This window comes from Brachyistius frenatus, unplaced genomic scaffold, assembly GCF_029030835.1.
Source record: "Brachyistius frenatus isolate BFR_SWC_R1_liver_20210118 unplaced genomic scaffold, ASM2903083v1 Contig_219, whole genome shotgun sequence".
Lineage (NCBI taxonomy): Eukaryota > Metazoa > Chordata > Actinopteri > Embiotocidae > Brachyistius > Brachyistius frenatus.
The window spans coordinates 549064-572188 of record NW_027210818.1 but is presented as its reverse complement, the minus strand read 5'-3'; the positions used below and the strand labels follow the sequence as shown (position 1 = coordinate 572188).

Below are 23125 nucleotides of genomic sequence, written 5' to 3'. Positions count from 1 at the left end.
AACACAAATAGCGGTGAAAATTTCCATGCATTGGTTCGAAGTGAAGTGAATGTATTTATTGGAATTTCTTCAGGATCAAACTAAATTACTGGAAATCTTTGTGTTTGTTTCACTCTTGTGTTTTTGTGATCTAAAACTAATGGCGCCGACAAACCATGACTGACTTTCTTTAAATTTACAGACCCTGGCTTCAAAAGACAGCTCAGTTACTCTCCAAACATCATGTGTTGTATAGGATGCTGGAGGCAGAACTGAATATCAAACCTTTATTGACCTTTTACTGAAAGATCAGGACGATCAGCTGAGTTAAGACGGACAGCATGAAGACTTTAAGGCTTGTCGTGATAAATAAAAGGTTTGTCCTTCAGAAGAGGGCTCAACATGTTCTAACAGTATTCATTTACAAAATAAGAGATTGAAGTGTGTGGATGCTTTGTGATTATTGCACGTGCATTTAGCTGTGAATTCATCTCTGAATGCAGCTAACATGTCATTTCAGTATTTCTTATTCCATCATTTTCTTGATTTATTTCCAATATCACAATATTTTCGAACAATAACTGATATTGATGTTACAACGGTATTGTATGGTTGATGGTTGCAGAAAATATTTACACAAAGTTAATGACATGCATTGCATCTCATAGAATTGAATTTCTCTCTATAATATTGTAAAGTTCTGTTGTAATGACCTCACTGTGCAATGTGCCCTGAGATTACTTATATTGTGATTTGGTGCTATTTAATTAAAATTAAAATGAACTGAATGCATGTGTGTATAATAAAAAACAGAACAAAATTAAATGCATGCATGCACACACACACACACACACACACACACACACACACACACACACACACACACACACACACACACACACACACACACACACACACACACACACACACACACACACACACACACACACACACACACACACACACACGCACGAAAGAGAAAGAGCAAGAGAGAGAGAGAGAGAGAGAGAGAGAGAGAGGCAGACAGAGGAGTGATGGAAATGTCTTCACCCTCAGCAGCAGTTTCTTTTCAGCTGGATAAAAACAAGGTTGAAATGTGAAGAAAAAGAAAAAAAAGCCCTTTGAGGTGGGTCCTTTCACCCTGACGGAGGGAGAGGGAGGGAGGCACAGCAGCCACTGCGTTTCAATTGGTAAGCATTCAGCCAGAAAGCCCAGGCATTCAGCAGTGTGTTGTAGTACCCCACCCCCTACCCCCACTCTCTCTCTGCTGCTGTAAAACACTGGAACACAAGCTAACTTTTACAAATGTTGAAACACAACTAAACAGATGCAACAACTATCACCAGATCGCAGAGATGCTGACCAAAACCAGACGAAAGCAGGAGGAAATACTGGAAGGAAGGAAGAAAAGAATGGAAAGGAAACAAAGACCAATCAGAGCTGAATGAGGAAAAAAAAAAAATCAAACAGGGAGATGAAAAGATCAGAAGAAGGAACATGGAGATGTTGTAATGTCTACAGGAAAACAGTGTGAGATATCGACAGGCTGAAGGAGAATGGAGAACATACTTAAAAGGGTTCATGGTAGTCGTGGGGAGGGGGGAGAGGAGGAGAAGGGGAGAGGGGGAAGGGCAGCAAAACAACCAACCAGCCCTGCCTCTCTCCACCCCCCTCCCCACTTCTCAGACTGGTGTGTTTTCATGTTCTCACAGCACAGCTGCTCTCACAGGTCGTGTGTGTGTGTGTGTGTGTGTGTGTGTGTGTGTGTGTGTGTGTGTGTGTGTGTGTGTGTGTGTGTGTGTGTGTGTGTGTGTGTGTGTGTGTGTGTGTGTGTGTGTGTGTGTGTGTGTGTGTGTGTGTGTGTGTGTGTGTGTGTGTGTGTGTGTGTGTGCGCGCGCGCGCGAGCGTTTGCAGTGCTGCCTGTCCAGCTGACCAGAGACATGTATCCCGGTCCAAAGCCTCCATTTGAGAAAAGTTTGACTTGCTTTTAAGTTGAAAACAGCGACTCTTCCACACTGACATGCAGCTCATTGAAGCTTTTTCAGGTTTTTGGCAGTGACTTAAATTCTGTGGCCAAAAACTCTGTCTGCACATTTAGATGGCTGCAGTCCCAGTGTGACCTGGAGCGGGGCGGGGGGGGGGGGACCAGAGGCCCCTCCATACAGTATCATCGCCATGTTTACATCACCATATATTATCGCGATTCTATATATTTAGCATTTTGCTGTATTGATTATTTGCCTCCACTGACCTGCATTCATCCCTGACACGTTTAAAACCTTGATCACACTTTGCTCATCACAGACAAACATCTGAGATCTAGAAATCAGAGTGAGAGTCTGCACTCGTTCCCAAAACGATGGTCGTTTAGCTCCAAATCTGAGGCTCAGTGTGAGTCTGAGCAGTTCGAGCTGCTGCAGCAGGTTTCATTAGATCCACTTGGAGACGAGTCTAATGTGGAGGAAGAATATTATCCAATTCAAAGGAAGCACTTCTGTTTAAAACCAAAGATTACAACTAAAATGATAAGTCAATTAAACACTGAGTGGATCGACTGAAACATATTTGGCCTTTTTCATAGCAGACTTTCAAATTTGTCAGTTGATAATAACCAGATGTATTAATGACAGGAGTCACTGGAAATATGTACAACAGGTCAACTCAGACCAGTACAGACCAAACTGGATCAGACCAAACTGGATCAGACCACACCGGATCAGAGCACACCGGATCAGACCACACTGGATCAGAGCACACCGGATCAGACCACACTGGATCAGAGCACACCGGATCAGACCAAACTGGATCAGAACAAACTGGATCAGATCAAACTGGATCAGAACAAACTGGATCAGAACAAACTGGATCAGACCAAACTGGATCAGAACAAACCGGATCAGACCCCACTGGACCGATGAAGACGGACCAAACACGGATGCTGTGCAGACTCGATGTGGGACATACCTCTATCTTGTCCGTTTTAGCATCTCCCCAGTACAGTTTTCCGGCCGCGTAATCTATCGCCAGTCCGTTGGGCCAGCCGAGGGAGTTGTTGAGCAGAACCAACCGCTCCGTTCCATCCAGGTTAGCTCGCTCTATCTTTGGATGCTCCCCCCAGTCAGTCCAGTACATGTAGCTGAGAGACACGGAGGCAACGAGAGGTCAGATCAGCTGTTGGAAACCTTTTTACATTGGATACTGTTTTTAATGGTTTCATCAACACAGACTGATGAAATCCTTCAAACTCTGAGAAAAACTATGAACAACGTGAGCTCAGCATCCTTCACGGCAGCTGCTGGCAGAGCCGACCAGACTCCATTCACACGCCAACACCTACCCGTTAACGGGGTCCAGAACGATGGCTCTGGGCTCGTCCAGGTTCTCAGAAATCAAAATTTTCCGGGAGGTCCCATTCAGCCTCGTGACCTGTAAAACCACGCGACAATATTAACGTAGGACATCGCTTACATTCGTCCAACCCGATCACGTGTGTTTAACTCTCCGTGGTTTATACAAACAGCTGTAAACTCAGTAAAGTATCAGCGGTACCTCGATCCGGTCGGTGCCCGTGTCGGTCCAGTAAAGGTTTCTGGCCACCCAGTCGACGGCGATGCCATCTGGGTGGTTGACCTCCGTGGTAACCAGCATCACGGCGTTGCTGCCGTCGATGTGGGACCGCCGGATGGCCCGAACCTCGTCATCTGTCCAGTACACATAACCTTCAACCGGGTCGTAGTCTATGGCGATGGCGTGGCGGATGTCATCGACCTGCGTGAGGAGAGGAGTGATGAAGATGATGATGATTCAGACTGGTGTGTGTGTGTGTGTGTGTGTGTGTGTGTGTGTGTGTGTGTGTGTGTGTGTGTGTGTGTGTGTGTGTGTGTGTGTGTGTGTGTGTGTGTGTGTGTGTGTGTGTGTGTGTGTGTGTGTGTGTGTGTTTGTGTGTACCTGTAGTACGATGTCGGTGAAATCTGGTAGGTCCAGTGAGATTCTCCTCAGGTCCGTCCGTCGAGCCAGCAGCAGAACCTGCTCTGCTCCTGAAAATAATAAACAGATGAGTTGTATTAATGTCGGTGTTCATTCTTTGATTCTTTGATCTGTGATTTTTTTTTCTCTACAATTTCAGCCTTCAAAAAAATGTATATTTATTTCCGCTGCTCCGCTGAAGACTTTCATCTTGATGAAAACCAAACATGGGGATACAGGCGTGTCCTGCATCATGTACCATTTATCTAATTCCAGTTCGAGGGGTGCCATGAAAAGGTCACTGTGTTCATACAGCTCGTAAAACTATGGGGCAACCAACACCTCTCTGACACCATTTCAACAACAATCCAGCATTATATGCTTCTCAAAGGTGCTGTTGCACCATTTTGTACAATTATTAGGCCACTCTGGCGAGACACACGGAAACTTTTACAAGTCGAACCCCGTAAAACACCAACAGCTTGAAAGATTTAAGCCCAGGAGCAGATAAACTGTGATCCCATTGTGTTTACATTGTGGTTGAAACAAAAAAACTTAAAAAAAAAAAAAAAAGGTTGGGTTTGGGCTGGTCTGTAGGAAAATCTGAGGAAAACTAATCTCTCAGAAGCAACGCAAAATACTACCCTGTGTGTTATGATCCAATACAAGAACCTACAGCGAAAATACTGATGTTTAATGAAGTTTTGATGAAATGATACGACGTGTAATGTTGCAAGAAGGTCTGCAATGAAAAACAGACGGTACCAAACCAGTTGGACTGAGCTCCTGGTGGTGACCCGTCTGAACGGACAGGAGCCAATCAGATGGACTGTTACTGAAGAGGAAGACGCGCCACTCTCATCACCTAAACTTCGAAATAACCTCAGGGTACCTTGTCTTCCATAAGAGCAGCAGATTTAGAGGAATATTTACCAGACAACCAGCACAACTCACTTTTCCTGCTGACAGCTGTTGTTTTAACTGCTCGAACAGATGGTGGACAAATAATGATTTCACTTATTCTAACTTGTTAAGCCTTTATTAATAAACAGTTACAGATGCATTCAAATCAGGTTAAACCTCCTAAGTGAAGTATTACACATTTTTTAAGCTTTTTGCATGCATAATTCGACGACGATCTGCATCTGCCAGCCAGGGTTTGATGGTTGATATAGTGAGGTGTATTAGTATGTAACAGAAGGTATTCTGTGGCATCTGTCCTGCGTGTCTCAGACGAGTGCACTCATTACACTGTACACTTGACCAACAGCAGAAATCTTTCCTCCCGTTGGGAAAACTGCACATTTCTCCAAAGCTCATGTCATTAAAGTGAAGATATCAAGGTGCCATCTGGCAGATCCAAGTCTAAGAAGTTGGTATCTGGATGAGAGCCAAATCCCGCAGTCCAAAATCAATCTATCTGTGGTAAAAAAAAAAAATAAAAAAAAAGAAAGAGGAAGATTTTGAGCCTGAGCCGAGCTCGACTGCGATCACTTTTACTGCCTTCTTCCTCCAGCCAGTCTGGAAACAAAGGGCTCTGCTGTCCTGAGGGATCCGCCGCCGTGTTTGGCTGTTGGTTGATTTAAGAGCAGCCAAACTCGCCTCATGGGAGACAATTAAGTGTTTTTTCTTTGTCTCTCACACCTCTGACTCTGAAGAGCTCACATTTAAAGCAGTTCAAAGTGTCTCTTTCTATTCCCCTGTCTGCCTTATCTTTCTTTCACATCTTTGTCTCACATTTCAAATCGTTCACTCGATTCAGAAGACAAAGCTGCGACTGTACAGCACAAAACGCCGCTGATGTTTTAATAAAACCCGCAAAGGCAATAAAGGATCTGTAGGCACGCTGTATACATCCTATAATGAATAAAACATAAGCTTCAATATCTAAAATACTGTCAAACAGCTCAGATTTTTTTTTAAAAACACCCCCACAGATCTGCAAATTGTGACCATATTTATCTGCTTAGTGGTCCAGCTTCACTTTCAACAGCCAATCAAAATCTGGCATCTCTCAGCCTCGGCACCAAACACACTTGACATCGAGAGTTGTTCCATCGTTACCTAAATGACCGAGGCGAGGCGGGTAAATGACGGGAGAGCGAAAAGAAAGGAGGGGAAACCTCCATGTTTCCACTCCTCTCTTCGCCTGACTTCATTCTGAGACACTTAAAGACCTCTGACAAACAGTCTGTGTGTCACACACACACACGCACACACACACGCACGCACGCACGCACGCACGCACGCACGCACGCACGCACGCACGCACGCACGCACGCACGCACGCACGCACGCACGCACACACACACACACACACACACACACACACACACACACACACACACACACACACACACACACACACACACACGCTCTACTGCCAGCGCAATAACAAACGCCTTCAATTTAACCAGCCAAGCAAAACAAATTAGAAGCACGGACACAAAGACACACACACACAGACGCACAAACTGCAGGCTGACACAATAGAGCATTGTTGTTTTTATTGTCGACAGAGGCTAAGTGATTGGTTGGCATGCTTCATTCAAATTTAATACATTCACATAACAGACAAACTCTAGCACAGTGTTGTGTTTTTGCAGAATAAGGCTCTATTGTTTGGCTATCGTGGGAATCAACATGGCGGCCGGTCAGTTGGAGCTCCACGCAGCTACCAGACAGGTCATCTTTACTTGTTTTCAGCTGATACACCCTGTGCTGCACCATTGCATCACACACTAAACACAATGGAAGGCACACACTCATTATTCTATGTATGCATGTCTGATAGTCTGATAGTTGATGCTTCCTATTGTAACCCAACCCCACGTTGGGTTACAATAGGAAGCATCAACTATCAGACTGTACAACCAGGCTAGAACTTAGTGTAACGTTTGGGGAAAAGATGAGCAGATAAACTAATACTTCTGAGATGTATTTATGATTCAGTTTTGGTGCAGCTGGGATTTTGTTACTACGTCATTTCTTATCAGTTATGTCCTTTTACTCATCATGAGCATCACTGAAACTCTTAAGAAGTGAGACTGAGCTTAACAACGAGGTGACAACAACAGTAAATCCGTCCAGAGTGGAGCCTTATTGTCTTAAAGAGGAACTAAAGTCTGGATCACATTATCACAGATTCTGGTTGATATACGAGGACCTACTTTCAAACGGGCATTTTTCCACACTTGCACTCAGTTGCTGTTTTTATGCATCAACAGTAAGATGCGGGAAGTGTGTGTGTGTGTGGGCGGCGGGGGTGGGGGGGGCGGTGTGGGGGGGGGCAGTAAAGATACACTGGAGCTCAGACCAGCTCTAAGTTCAGCACAGCTGGTGGAGAGATATTTTCCTGTCTTCGGTGGGCCAAGCGAACAGACCGATCCAACATCCCACAATTATTAACACTCAAAGCTCCCGATGCAACTCATTTATTAACACCACGACATCAGTGACGTTTGGACCACATCGCTCTTAATCTTTGTTCACTTTAACATTTAATCAATGATGAAGTAGGAAATCAAATTATGAGTTAAATGATATAGTTAAATGTTAAATGTTTCCAGTTGGGATGGTGTCGGTCTGCTCCTTCTTCAGTCATTAGAAATTGACAATAAGCTGCGACACAGCGGTTTTAAAGGGGACGAGAGGAGCTGATTTGATTGGCTGTGATTGAAGTCAGCTGTGACACACCTTCCAATCATCTACTCCACCTACTTTTATCACGGTGCCACGCTGCAGCACAGATTCACCAAATTACCAAACAAGTCAGTCACAGATCTTAGACCTGCGTTTGCACTACGGCTCCAATAGAGCTCTTAATATTTATGTACCTGATTTTATTTTTTGCAAACATAAACAGGTTTTGTTACGTGTTACGTGAAGTGTGGTGGCGGCAGCAGCCACAGCGAGAACACGGTGCTGTGAAACCCAACCAGTACGATGTGCTTTTTAAAGCATTGACTACTATTTCTAGCACGAGATTAGAGTGGCAGTCAGTTCGGTCATACCGGTGTAAACAGCATCCATACCTGGCTTGCATGTCTTTCCGTCCGGTTTCAGCTGGACTCCGGTGGGGCAGGCGCAGCTGTAGAACGGCTGCACCGGAGACAGGAGGCAGAGATGACTGCAGCCTCCGTTGCCGTCGCTGCAGGGGGTCTGGACTGTCGTGACAAAGACAACAAGAGCAGATGAGAAGAGAGGAAGAGGCCTGAACCAGGAGGAAGGAAAATTAGAAGAGCGAGATCGACATCATAAAGATTCGAGTGACATTTTACCTGTTAGAAATGACATGAATATACAAATCAGCTGTAAGTGATGTGAGAGAGTTTAATTGATCTGCTTTATGTTGCTTCTATAACGTGGAATTATTTATCAGTGAATAGAGATCAATGACGTGACGATCTGTCCGAGCTTTCTCCGACGCACTGAACACTCACTGTAAGGCTGCCGATATGCCTCCAGGACCTGGATGTCCATCGGCGAATAAATCCCGCTGAGGATCTCTCTGGTTTTGTCTCCGCTGTGTTTGTTGCAGGCGTGGATGGAGCGGGTCTGCCAGTCCGTCCAGTACAAAGTCTCCTCCGACAGCGTCAGCGCAAAAGGATGGGTCAGCGTGCCCTCCACCACCGTCTCACTGCAGGACCGGACAAAAGCTCGTTCACAACGACAGGAAAGGCGGCTTTTTTCTATAAATATTTCTACAAATGAAAAACTGTACGAATGAGATTTACTGAAGTGCTGTTTTACATGTTTACTGGTTATGAAAAAAACATTTTGAATTGAGCAATTTAATGTCTAAATACACACAACTTGTTCCATTCATTATTTTTAAGTTATAAAAATTATGTGGAAGTTAAGGGTGGGAATCCTCAGAGGCCCCAAAATACAATATAACCCTCATACTTAAGTCCCAATGTGATATTAAGGAGATCTTAAACATTTTGCAATATGCTGAGTATTGTGATACAGGGTGGCTGTGATTTCTTAACTCTTTATTTAAAGTACACAGTATACGAAAGTATCTGATGTCAACATCTGTTTGATCTGATGAAATAAAGTTCTCAGTCTGTTCATCTCACATCAGTTAAATTGCTACAAACTGGGACTGTTGCAAGAACTTCGTCTGGTGCATGCAACATGAAAATCCTGAGGAATCCTCCTCGAGGCAACGTGAATATCTATAACAAATATATCGCAGCAGTGTGACCAGACGATACCTCAACAACTCCGATTCTTATGAAAGCAACACATTTACATGCAGCCTGAGTGACCGAAAACACTTTATTATAATCAATTAAATCAAACATGAAGGATGGAGAAGTGTGTGTGTTGATCAGGAGAGGGAGAGCACAAACTGGCTCTCATCAATCATCATCTGTGTGTGTGTGTGTGTGTGTGTGTGTGTGTGTGTGTGTGCGTGCGTGCGTGCGTGCGTGCGTGCGTGCGTGCGTGCGTGCGTGCGTGTTTGAGGGAAAAAAAGAAAGGAAAAAAATTTAACCACCTCCAGATTTCAAAGCAGCTTTTGTGTTTGTATGCGTGTGCAAATAAATTAGCAAACAAATTGTTTCATCACTCCAGCTGTCATGTAAACTCAGATTAAACACCGTATCTCTGCAACCATGTGATGTTGGGATGTTGAAGACATAAGTTGACAGCCGTGAGTGAATCACGGTAGAATGATGATTTGGAGCTTCTGTAGCGACGGCCTGCCGCAAAATACAGATCAAGTTCTCTGAGTTAATAAATTTGAAGACTATATTTCCCCACAGTGGGATTAATAAAGTCTAAATCTAAGAGTGTGACTGCTGCTGCATCTACAAGCCAACCAATCAGAGTGACATGAATTAAGTTTGAGGGAAAAAAACACTCACATAAAACCAACACGATGGAGGTAAAAGAAAAAAGTCTCTCTGCTCTCAGACACTTTTTACTTTTTCACCACCAGATTTTATTAAACCCGAAACTTGCAATCAACTCACCAAATGTTTAAAAGTCTAAAGGCACCTTGCTTCAAACATGTACAAGTCTCATCTGTGACCCGTTGACTATTATAAGAACCAAAAATGCGCCGTCACCTAACGTATAACTAACAGGAGTTCAGAGTGTCTGAACACTTCAACACAGCTGGTGAGGAACTCCCATCAACAAACACACACAATCCCGTACCGTGCCGATCCATCCAGGTTGGCTCTGTGGATGAAGCTGAGTTTGGCATCGGCCCAGTACAGCTTCTGCTCCACCAGGTCGATGGTGAGGCCGTTGGGCCAGTAGATGTCCTCATTCACGATCACTTTCCTGTCGGGACACAGAGGGGTGAAGATGAACGGACCAAAGAGTCCAGTGGTTTCTAAAATCGAATGCTTCTGTTGCGTTACACTCGTATATCTGTTACTGTACCTGTAACTAGATACACAGGAGATACCGTACAATTAAAACATGACTGTAAAAGGTTTCTGTGCTTCCAGTACCTGTTGCTGCCGTCCATGCCGGCCCGCTCTATTCGGGGCTCTTCTCCCCAGTCTGTCCAGTACATGTAGCTGCAGGAAAAAAAAAATACAAGAAAACTGTCAGTAATACAAACACAGAGCTGATTTACAGTTGTGTTTTCTGCTGGTGAGTCAGTCGTTACTCTGACAGCATCTCACTCCAAACTAAAACTCCCCATGTACAAACATTTCAACACAATCCTCCTCTGTCACCTTTCACCCCAGCAGAGCCGAGGGCTTCTCAGTCTTTAAACACCTTCAAAAGAAATCTTAAAACACACCTTTTTAATTTAGCATTCTCATAATCTATTGTATAGATATGTTATACTATTTTCTATTGTCTTTTTTATTCTCTGCCATGTCACTTATTTTATATCACTTTGTTTAATTTCTTTCTTTTATATGTTGTAAATAAATTGCTGTATTTTTGTTTTGTTTATTGTGAACCACCGTGTATTGCAACGAAACGTGCTATTTAAATAAAGTTGACTCGACTTTCAGTCACATAATCACAGTTCACCAGCCCATAATACTAAAATCTTACAATGTAGTTTCATTTCCTCTTTGTTTCAAGTATTTCACTAAATCTACAGATCGTTGCAGTTTGGTTTCCTTCCATGATTTTTTTTTCTTGTCATTCTTTTTCTCTGCTTTAAATGCCTTTATTACCAGACTTTATAAATCAGTAAAAAAATTAAATTTTTCTGTCACTATAACAACACCTCTCAACATGAGGTATCATATATGGCTATAACCGTAAACTAGATGTGCCAGTACAGTAAATGAGTATAGCACTAGAGGTATGTTTTTCTATACCATAAAATCTACCTTCATAGTTTTCTTTACCATCAGAAGACTTAGAAGTTTCCTCTTTTTTTTACCACCTGCTCAACCATGTGCACACCCTCATAATCGGTATAAATATTATCTGTACATTTACTTTTTAGGTCTGACTGTTTGGGTCGCTGACGTGGCTGTTTGAGCTGTTTATGCTACGATAGATTCTTAATGTTTGAACAATAAAGGAAACTGGGAGTGTTTATGAGCATTTGCAGGAAATGATTTAATGCATCTGCTCAGAAGTGAGGAGTTCAACGGACTCGTGTTAAAAACAGGTCAAACCTCCGGCGGTCACGTTGGGAGACTTCAGGAAACCGAACCATCAAGAAAACTGTTAAATCACGGTCAGAAGTTATTTGAGTCTATTTAAAAACAACAAGCATCAAATACCATATAAGGCCATTAGCTGAAACGCTCCTTCCTGCTGCAGTGTATCGGACCTGGACTGAATCTGTCCGCGGCCGTATATCTGTCATCTCAGCAGCTCAGGCGCTGCTGATCCAACAAGTTGTAAGTGAGGAGAGGGGAGGTCAGTCTGAGGTGCAAACCACAGAGAGGAAACTGTGCAGAGCACGACTCCTCCGCCACTCTTTTCCTATTCACTCCGTTCTCATGATGGTTCTCTTTATCGTCACCCGGCATCTTCAGCTCCAGCATGCTTCTGTAGCTATGAGGTGCAAAGGTACCGTTCGCACTCTACTGCACTTGTCAAGACTTTCAATTTACTTGAAAGTGCATGTTTTCTGGAAGGTTCTGAAAACAGGAACCGGGTGGATTTATTACTTTATTAATGAGCAATCAAAGGATACTTCAGATCAATTCTAAAATACTGTTTTTGTGCAAAAGCAACACGCATCAACCACAGCATGTGTACTATTTCTGTTTCCACAGGGGCTTATTGACATTTGGAATATGAAATATGTATTTCCGTACATAGCTATGCTGCCCTCGGTACAGTAGATAACAATGAGTCTAAACAAGCTATGAAAGTAGACCATAAGGAGAAGAAGCCCGTCAGGAAGCCCCGCTTCTTCTCGTGTTTCTTCTTCTCCCAGATTTGGTGACAGAAGACGGTGAAATGTCGTGTTTGTAACTGTCAAAGACTCCAGTCAAAGTTCTGCACGTTTCTGACTTGTTTTTGGAAACTATTTCTCTGTCTCACAGAACGCTTTCATTTAAAAAAAAAATGTAGCAGAGACTTGTTGGGCTGCTGTTTGTATGTTGCAAACTTACATTTCTGATGATCTATCAGTGTCACTGTGGACTTCAGTGTAGAAGTGTAATGGGCAGGAAATAACAGCGCTGCCTTCACCAGTGATGACGAGGCTCGCATCCCGCATTTGTTTGTTTCATCAACAATCCCGTTTTTGCAGAAACAAGTTATTTTTCTAATGAGGAATCTGGTGCGTTCCGATTGGTCTGGTTGTGTTTCATCAGCACTATAAAGAGAGCATGCGTGTGTTTGTTCATATAAAGTGTGTTCTGTTACCGTTGGGAAGGATTGAGGGCGATGGCTCTGGGCTGGTCTAAGTCCATCCAGAACAGGACCTTCCTGGAGGTTCCGTCCAGGTTGGCCACTTCGATCCGATTGGTCTCTGAGTCCGTCCAGTACAGCTTTTTACCCAGCCAGTCACAGGCCAGCCCGTCGGGACTGTCCAGCCCGGATACCACCACGGTCTGGCCGGTTCCCAGGGCCTCTTTAAGGGCTGCGAGCAAGAAATATGATCACGTTGAAATGGGGACAAGAAAGAGGATGTATTCGTCAGTAAACTATTTAACATGTGCAGCTTAAAAAGTCACAGTTTATGGAGAAATCTTCACTAAGCAGAAGAATAAACACTCAGGAAACAGCGTGGAGTCTCACAGTTGGACGACTGATTCCAGTGTGTCTGTTTGATGGCCTCCTCGCTGACATCTGTCCAAAATATCAGGCCCTCGTCGTACAGGAAGTCCACGGCCGCTGCGTCCTCCAGGTCACTCACAACGATGGCCGACTCACCGCGCACGCCGTCTGCATCCACCAACCGCACGTCACGCCGGTTGGCAAAAAGGAGGAGCGGCGAGCCTGCAAAGGGAAAAAACAACAAGAAATCCCAGATGTGACGTTTGAAACTTGACACTCAAATTTTCTTCACACCAACAACAACTTATCCCACTTTCAGAAACACGTCCAAAAGCTTCCATGAACTGAAATAAATGCCATTGTCTCATAAAGAAGTAATAAACCGGCTTAAACTCAAACATGAGGCTTTTCTTAAGTTCTGCCGCCCGACTATTCATCCTGAAGACTTTGTAATCTACTGATTTCTTTCAGAGAAGATGTTGTTCAGCCCGTGACATAAAGAATCACCAACAAATGAGTCATGAATCAGCTTTAATCAACTTCACAACCACAATTTATTTTGATCTGAGGTCAGAATGAAATTCACATCTTGACATCAATCAAAAAGAAAATGTAACTCCACAGAATCGGTGCTGCTGCTTGTTTAAAGGCCTCCTGTGTCCTGCCAGATCTTTACTTGCCCACAGAAAATGACCAGACCAGCTTTGTTAGTACGAGACAGAGCTGCTGCTCATCAGCCCAACCAGGCGTTAAGTATGTGTAAGTGCCTCAGGCTGCGAGTGCAGCTCGGGGACTCGGAGACGTCGTCCTCCCTCTGTTTGGAGGCGGTAGCTGTCACAGCAGCTGCCGCGGAGCCTCTGGGGAAGCTTGTGGTTTTGGCCTGGCAGGGTGGCAGAGCTGCTACGCTGTGGTTTGGCACCGCTGTACCTCCTGTAATCCACAGCATGAAGACATACTGCCTCCGTTAGTGTGGACACGGTCCCAAAAAACACCCAGTCCTTAAAATAGACATTACACTGCAATTACTTTAATCAATTCATTATTAATTTTATTATGAAATGATTATGTGACTGTCACGACTGCGGATTTGTACTTTCAGCAACCCGACGCGAGCGTGTTCATACTGCACATCCACCTCTTCCCTCCGTACCAGACTCCCTCGTCTTTATTTTTCTGTGTAGCTATGAAGGCCTGAAACTACACAAAACTAAAATAAATAAACACATGGATGCATTTAATGGAATATTAGTATATTTATGGAGACATGTATTTGTGATTCTGGCAGTTTGAGTCCTCCACAGAGATGAGCCCTATAAGATGCTATCGTTGAGGCAGTGATTGGCCAAATGCTGTGAGCTCCTGTGTCCCTTTCAAATTAGAAGCCCTCGAGCGTTTCGTACGTGGTCCGTACATATTCTGGGTTTGGACCTGTCCTTGTTTTATAGTTAGATTTTCTAATATTTTGATGATTCAATAATAAGACCTGACAGATACAGAGAAGGTCCACACCAACGAGACACAAAGGCCTCCGTTTCATATCACAAGACCAGGTTCAAACCCCGAACATGACTGGATCGTGTGAGAACAGGAAGAGGGCTTTTAATTTGAAAGGAGAGCTTTTAATTTGAAACGGACACAAGAGCTTGTGGCATTCGCTCACTCTGACGGACATTTCTGTTCACAGGACACGCTGAAGGTCCAGTCAAAACGTTTTTTCATCATCAAACCAGGGGGAGGCTTTTATTGTGAAGCAGCTACAGGAAATGCAGCGTGTTTGCATGCGAGTAAAAATGGGTAGTTCTGAAGTGACCAGATTTTACGTGACTGTAGGTTTGAGGCAACATCACAACTTCACATCCTGCTCACGTTTAATAACCGCAGTCGTCTTACGGTCGGATTTCATCTTTACTCGCACACTGCGCTCCTAAAATATTTTGTATATATTTATGGCACAAATGCGAGTGAAATACTTGCAGGGCCGTGATTAAGTGAGCAACAGATACAGATTTTAGAAAATGTCCAAAAATCGTGAAAAAGACCATCAATCCTCCCGTTTACACACACGACTAATCATCTTTATCATCTTCATCACTAACTGTAGCGTCTTTTCTCTCTATTAAGATGGTTTTTTTTGTTTTTGTCATTCCAGTTGATGGTGAAGCTTCAGTCTGTTCATCTTCATCCGTCGCTCTGTCTGATTTATTGTAAAGAAAAAGTTTTAAAAAAAAGTCACAGAATGAAATCGGTTTCTGTTCCCGTTTGTTTTTGTTTGTTTTTTTAAAGCCTAAATGTCGTCTTACACTTCACGTCTGTTCTGGTTGCCTGCGGCTCGGTTGCTGTTCCTGAACGTAGCCTGAACACACTACCGTCCTGCTAAAGCGCCGCTCCTTCCACATCTTCTGTACAGACACAGTGTTGGTGTTGGCTGACCTCCCCGAGCCAGCTGGAGCTTTTCTCAAAAACTGCATCATTTCCCTGCACTCACACACGGGACACGCAGCCCTGTTAGAAACATTAAGCCGGGCACACAAACACAACGGGCCGACAACATGTTTATTACACACATATGGATTAATTGTACTCTGCCATTTTAAGGCCACTGTAACATCTGTATCACTTGAAGGCTAGAGGCCGACTGAGATGGGATTTTTGGGGCCGATATTAGGAAGTAAAAAAAAAAAAAATCATTGACCAAAATGTGGTTATTGTCCTTAAAATCCTCTTTTAAGGACCCAGGAAGTCGTCAGGTTATCGAAGTAAAGCTGAAGCTGCAGAGGGCAAAATATAGCACTTAAAAATGATATCAACTATTTTTATTATTAAAATATTTGTCATTATTTTAAATAATCAACTAATTGATTGATTAACTTACAATTTCATATCTAATTAACAATGAAAAACACTTGGTGCCAAATGAAATCACTGTGGTAATAACGGACGAGTGAGTGAGCAGGCTCGTACGAGATCAAATAAAACCGCTGATCAGACGTTAGAAAGACGTCAGGTATTAAAAGCAAAGTGTTTAAAACTGGTTTAAAACTGCAGCCTGGAGTCTGAAACCAGATATCAACCTCTCAGGAGGCCCCTGCAGGTTTAATCCACTTTCAGTAAAACCAACTCATGTGTGTGCCAGCTGTGTGACACACACACACACACACACACACACACACACACACACACACACACACACACACACACACACACACACACACACACACACACACACACACACACACACACACAAACACACACACGCAACACAACACAACACCGTGATCCTCAAACACCTAAATGGAGCGGTGCCATTATCAATGTTAGTACATCTGTCAAAAGAACTGATTTCAACATCCAATGTTTCACCACAGCCGGTTGTACTTCTCTTCCTGTTTCACAGAATACTCTTTTCTGAAGAAGAAACACCGGACTTCTTGTTTAAAAATGTTTGTATGATTAATTATCGTCAAATCCAACATTAAAACAGAGAAGGCAGCTGTGATGATCCAGTAAATGATGCATTTATTTTCATCTAAACTACCAGCGGCTCTCACTGCAACATGTCGATCATCGAAAATCAATCATTCATTTGAACTGTCTGTCGAAATGTGTGTGAAGACAAAGGGATGAACAATCAACACAGGAGGGTGTGTGAGTGTGTGTGTGTGTGTGTGTGTGTGTGTGTGTGTGTGTGTGTGTGTGTGTGTGTGTGTGTGTGTGTGTGTGTGTGTGTGTGTGTGTGTGTGTGTGTGTGTGTGTGTGTGTGTGTGTGTGTGTTGGGAGGGAGGAATCCCAAAAGAAGAAGTTTCTAAAGAAAAGGCAACGCACTACTGCACCCTGCACCCCTTTCCCACACACACACACACACACACACACACACACACACACACACACACACACACACACACACACACACACACACACACACTCCTCAGTTCTCCTGTTTTGTTCTGCTTGGAGAAAACTAACAGGCCCCTCAGTTTACATCTTATCAGAGTCCATCTTAACTGAAAGTGCTGTGTGTGTGTGTGTGTGTGTGTGTGTGTGTGTGTGCGTGCGTGCGTGCGTGCGTGCGTGCGTGCGTGCGTGCGTGTGTGTGTGTGTGTGTGAGTGCGTGCGTGTGTGTGTGTGTGTGTGTGAGTGCGTGCGTGTGTGTGTGTGTGTGTGTGTGAGTGTGTGAGTGTGTGTGAGTGTGTGTGTGTGTGTGTGTGTGTGTGTGTGTGTGAGTGTGTGTGTGTGTGTGTGTGTGTGTGTGTGTGTGTGTGTGTGTGTGTGTGTGTGAGTGGCTGGCTGAAAGGAAGGAAGAGATTTTCTTCATACCTTCCCAGTTGGGACGAGAAATATGTATGATGAGTGTAGGGAGCATATTTATACAGAGAGGCTGTGTGTGTGTGTGTGTGTGTGTGTGTGTGTGTGTGTGTGTGTGTGTGTGTGTGTGTGTGTGTGTGTGTGTGTGTGTGTGTGTGTGTGTGTGTGTGTGTGTGTGTGTGTGTGTGTGTGTGTGTGTGTGTGTGTGGGGACCCCAGAGAAATCAAGGTCGACTGCCACAGACTTCCTCTCTCTCTCCACCTCTGCTCCTTCTTTCCTTTCCTCTCTCCTTTCTTCCTCCTTCCTTTGTCATCTCTCCTCCCTCCTTCTCCTTCTCCCCCTCCTCTCGTCTCCTTCTCCCCCTCCTCTCGTCTCCTTCTCCCCCTCCTCTCGTCTCCTTCTCGCCCCCTTCCTCTCGTCTCCTCTTCCCTCTTTCTCCCTCTCCAGCTCTCATTCCTGTCGCTCTCCTCTCCGTCCTCCTGGTATGAAATCCAAACAGCAGAGAACCTCCTCCAGTTTCACACCAGAGCAACACAAACAGGAAAAGATATCAATCTCCTCGCTCCTTACATTCCTCCTCAGCGCTGCTGCGCCTCCTCTCCTCCCTCCAGCGCCTCACTTTTCCCTCCTGAACTCTGTTCCTCTCCCTCTTCATGTTCTAATTTCATTCTCTGACTATCTGTAAGTGAAAACGCATATTAATACGTTTCTATTCGGACCATCAGACACTTCCTGCATTTAATCTAATCGTAGACGATGTTGTGTTGGTGTTTGAACACGGCTGAGAACGCTGAAGTAAAAAACTTTTTTTTTTTTTTATTTGGTTGTGGTTGGATGAAGAGTATGTGGAGCTGCTCTGCTCTCAGTCGGCCTCCATGTTCGCTGTTGAACGGCGAGTCTTCCTCCACGCAAACAAAAGAACAGACTCAGTGCAGGAAGTCAGTACGCAGCGAATGGAACAGCCCATAATTTTACATGTATCATTTCATGCACACTATCTTGAGGTTATCGCGACCAATTTCATTTTAATAAACAAAAATGCCTTTTAGAAAAAACACGAGTGCTGTGGTCTGTGAAGATGAACAAACTCGGAGGACAAACTCCGGACGGGAAGGAGGTCGTCACCGTTCAGCACACGTCCTCCAAAAGTTAGATTTTATTCAGAGTGAAGTATTCCTGAGAACTGCTGCTGTCGCCGACAGAAATATCAGGTAATGTTCACACTGAAATGAAGGTGCGTCTCCGACGTAGCTCTGCGTATGGTTGTTACCACGGCAACCCACGGAGATAGGCCGGTGACGTCTGGACACACCAAATCCAATCTGCTACCTTGAAAACACCAGCGAGGACAGTCTGTCCTGAAGACAGCAGTAGAGAGAGGATGTTTTTAAGATTTTAAGACAACACCGTGGACGTGACCCGAGCTGGTCAATTTAACTTAATGATCTTCTTGCAGAACAAAAAAACGATACTTTCAAATACGAAGGTGGTCGTTACAGGTGAGGCGGCTCGGTACTGAGCCGCTTCACCTCGACTGAGTCTCTATAAAAACCTCGTCATGCGGCGCCAGATAAGAAAAGGTCACCAGTGTCGGTGAGCCACAGTGTTTGCACAGAAACTCAGGTTCAATTCTAATAAGTCACTTATTTACTTTTTTTTCACACAAACAGATTTTTGTCTGAGTTACGTGTTATATAGTGAAGGAGAGGAGACCAAAGGTGTCTTTGTGTGCAGCCACCTGGGAAGCATCTGATGATAGTCTGCATGTGAGGCGTTTAGGGAACGTCTTTAAACCGACATCTGTAAATTGTGGGTTCAGAAAATAACCCTAAACTACATGACTTGGTCAGAAAGTCCGAACGGGCCACAAAGTGTTTGTTTCCACAGCATACAAACAAAATGAACCGTGGTTCAGTTTGATCCCAGACCACCAAATTCTGGTCCTGTGGTCCAGACCGTGGTCCGAGGCCCTTTTTTAACATCTGCTCTTTTGGTCCGGACCAAACTAATAAGTCCAAAAATCTGGACTAAACAATAAGGTATGAAAGCACATCAGGAAGAGATCAAACGTGTGGCTATTAAACAAGGAGCTCAAAAATACCCAAAACTTTCTACCATATGCCAAATTGGTATAAAAAAAAAAAAGTTTTGTTCAGGAACCGGTATCGTGATTAATCGGTAGCGGTACCATTATCGAAGGATGGCCAGCCTTCAGCACCAGCAAGCTCGCTGGGAAAAAAAAGTAGGTCTTTATAACTGTGGTTGCAATTATTACACACAAACACAAACACTTGTACCAGATGGTCTGAAAATCACTGACCAGCACTCGTGAAATCACCGCGTGTTAATATTAAACCTCAGGAACACCTTTAATTATTCTAGGAGATTGCGGTGAGTTAGTAACTAATAATTACTAAACCCTCCATCCAGATTAAAACAGCAATCTTCTCCCCCATTAATCTCACAAACTCAAACTTTCTCTGCGATCGGTCAATTTAAAAGTTCAACGTTTTAACCATTAAACCAACTTTATGTTCACAAAGTCAGAATTATCAAATTAAATTCAGACGGAGAAAACGTGTCAGTTACGAGGCACGGTTATATCAAAATAGCTGAATCAATATTTTGAACAGAAACAGAAACACGTGTGAAAGAGAACAACTGTATTTGGAATTTGGCTGCAATAAAACACAAAAAGCACGTTTTAAAGAGTCAACACAAGTGAGTGCCATCTAATAAAAAAAAACCAACACGACCTACGTGCCAAGACAACGTTGTCAACACACAGGTAGCTGTAATGTTTGCCGAGCGTTGCGGTTCTGGCCGGCGGGTGTGAAGTGTGACAGACACGCAGCTCAACTCGGCTCCAAACGTACGACATCGGTTCGACTTCAACCGGACTCTATTTAACCCGGTCGGTCCCGGAGGAAGGCGGCTTTTCTCTGAGGACACGGACAGCGCAGCCGTCAATCAGCGGAGCAACAGTCACGTTCCTAACGACCAGAGGGAGCTGTGATGCTTGGCTGTGTGTTGTCATGGCGACGTGAGTGATGTGTTCATAAAGTTCCTCGGTGAGGTTGTAAAGAGTTCATCGCTGTGCAGGTTGTAAAGCTTTTTGTAACTATTTATTTTTGACCCCTTATAATAATAAGTGGTAATTATTTGACTGGAGTAAAATAACAACAATAAAAAAACAAAGTAAACTCCGAGTAAAGGTTTGTTGTTGCGGTGTACAACATCTTTACCTGTCGGTTATAACTCAAGCTGAATGACTGTATTTGCCGTTAGTCACCCCGACAACCTCGTTGTGTTACCGTTGTATCATCAGCAGTCAAATCTTCACAACTGTAACCGCAAACTCCACATTAGAAGTCGTGACCACAACTATTCACGCCAAATGTTTTGCTCTTTTTCAAACGGCCTCGGTTCTTCTGCAGCAGAAGATGTGCGATCGATCCGCAGCACAGAAACAGGACGACGAGGGCTAAATTATGGTACTTTTATTTATTAAATAGGGTGTGCACAAAATCATATCAGAAACAGCCCTACAGCAAAAAAATACAAGAGCTTAAATAAAACCAGTATAAAAGTAACACGATTATGAGGAAAAATCTGATCACAGGATAAGTACAAGAGGAGCTAAACTCAGCCACCGATCCCTCCTGAAAAACTCCTCTGGCTTTTTCTTTTTAAAATGTTTCTCCAGGTATAACCTGTTTACTGCACACCTGACCAATGACGTGTGAAAGTATCTTCAAAAACAATACTGCACCGACCTTTGGGATTGTAGACATAAATGTGTAACGAGGTCACAGAGTTGCTGATGATGAAAACACACCTGAGCACTCAGGGCAGGAGGGTCAAAGTGACATTTCAAAGCTGCAATAAAAGAGGAAGCGCGACCTCGATCCGCTGAAGGACACTTGAAGCCTGCGGTGGGAAACTGTCTGCCCCATTACAGCCACTTCTCCACCGACACTGGAGGAGAGTCGTCTTTCATCGGGGTGACGGAGCTCATCACCAGATCTGGTCTGTTCATGGTCTGAGCTCACAGGAGGTGAACAGGTGAGTTATACACGAGCTGTTAGAAACACAGTGCTTTAGTTTTAAGATGCAGACGAATCAGAGCTGGCTGCAAGAGCCGATCAAACGCCCTGCATCCCCTCTGAGAGCGGACTAAACTCCGCCTCTCTCCCGGCACTTTCAGGGCCATTAAATAGTAAGAACCGCAAAACAGGCGGTGGACAACGGAAAGTCCGATAAAGACACCGATCCCGAGGAGAAATCCGCACCGCGTCCAGCAGCGGGTTTCTTCCCGTTAAACATACCGGCGTCTTTTTCAATGTTAAAGCACGGAGACCGAGTGACACCCGACACCGAGCAGGAATGGCTGGAGCTGCCGAGGCCCGAGAAAAACACCAGGCAGGCTCCAAACTTCACGTCTGCTCCGACACATCAGATCTCCAACTACCTGCGGGGCTCGAACACGGGTCCGTTCAGAGGCTCCGCGTTTACAAAACAAACTTTACACACTTCACACTGCAACTCCGGACTCGTTGTACCCTCGGGACACAAAAAGCTCAACTTTGAGACGCGGAGCTCAGCTAGCGGCGGTCGGTGTCGGTGTTGGGGGGAGGGGAGGAGGGTTCACGGGGAGTGGAGGCGCACGAACACACCGCTCATAACAGCCCGCTAACTACCGCCGGGGTCCGGCCACTCTCCGCGTCCACAGCCCGTGTTCCCCGGAGGATCCATGTTGTGAACAACACAAAAAGAAGTCAACGTACCGTCAACCGCCGCCAGCAGACAGATCCGCAGCAGCAGCAGCAGCGGCGGCAGCAGACCGCCCATTTCAAGTCTTCTGCGCTTTAAATCCATAACTCCCGCTCCATGTTCGGATATTTGTTACTCCTTGGTGAAGTTCCTTGTGTACTTGTACACATATGAGCCCGTATTCCTGCGTACCGCCGGATCCGTGGCTGCAGCGTGTCCTCCTCACTGCGCTCCTTCCCCGTCGACTCGACTTTTCTTCTCCTTTTCCCAGAAGGAGCTCGCGCTACTTTATACTTTGGACTGTCGAGCTCGCGCACGGAGAGAAAAGGGCAGGCGGACGTGGAATTACGTCACCCGACACGAGGCAACAAGCTTTTCTTTTTTTTTTTTTTTTTTTTTATTTTCACTCGTTTGACCTGAGTGTTTGTGTCATTACGGCGTCGTAGGTGTTCAGAAACGGAGCTTTAAAAAAAAAATGAATAACAAAAAACGTCGCTGCGCTGCGTTTCTGTCGCCGCTCGTGAAACAAGATGTCAGGAGAAAAAAACAGGAATGAACCTTCACACAGTCCGAACAAAGGAAAGCAGCACTTCACACACTGCAAGCACGGAGTGTTTATGTCAGGAGAGGACACAAGTCAGAGGGTCTTCAACGAGTCGTCCAATAAAAAAATACACACTGAGAAATTCACATCAATCTAGAAAACACTCAAACTCTCATAATCATGCTATGATGATGCTGAATGTAGAAGAAAACTAAAATGTGGGGAATTACTGTTAATATTCATCCACTGACCCTACCTGAAACAAATCATTTTTATTATTATTTAATCAAATCAGACAGTTTCTCTCCCTGAGCAATCAGAACTCTTAATTTCCACCAACATTCAGTTATGACATGCAAAATCTGCTGAACCACTTCTTGCAATATT

The 23125-nt window shown here is 44.3% G+C and overlaps 1 protein-coding gene across 1 annotated transcript in view; it reads right to left on the bottom strand.

Moving 5' to 3' along the window:
- The window catches only part of lrp5 (low density lipoprotein receptor-related protein 5), a 47132-nt gene extending 24564 nt beyond the window's left edge, over positions 1–22568 (bottom strand). Inside the window, exons 1-11 of the mRNA XM_069719602.1 lie at positions 22209–22568; positions 13141–13341; positions 12766–12982; positions 10419–10487; positions 10117–10245; positions 8388–8584; positions 7980–8111; positions 3928–4016; positions 3529–3747; positions 3317–3405; positions 2944–3115 (exon numbers count right to left, since the gene is read on the bottom strand). Of these exons, the coding sequence (XP_069575703.1) occupies positions 2944–3115; positions 3317–3405; positions 3529–3747; positions 3928–4016; positions 7980–8111; positions 8388–8584; positions 10117–10245; positions 10419–10487; positions 12766–12982; positions 13141–13341; positions 22209–22299 (1605 nt within the window). The 5' untranslated portion in view covers positions 22300–22568. The remainder of the gene's footprint in view (positions 1–2943; positions 3116–3316; positions 3406–3528; positions 3748–3927; positions 4017–7979; positions 8112–8387; positions 8585–10116; positions 10246–10418; positions 10488–12765; positions 12983–13140; positions 13342–22208) is intronic.
- Positions 22569–23125: the final 557 nt, after the last annotated feature.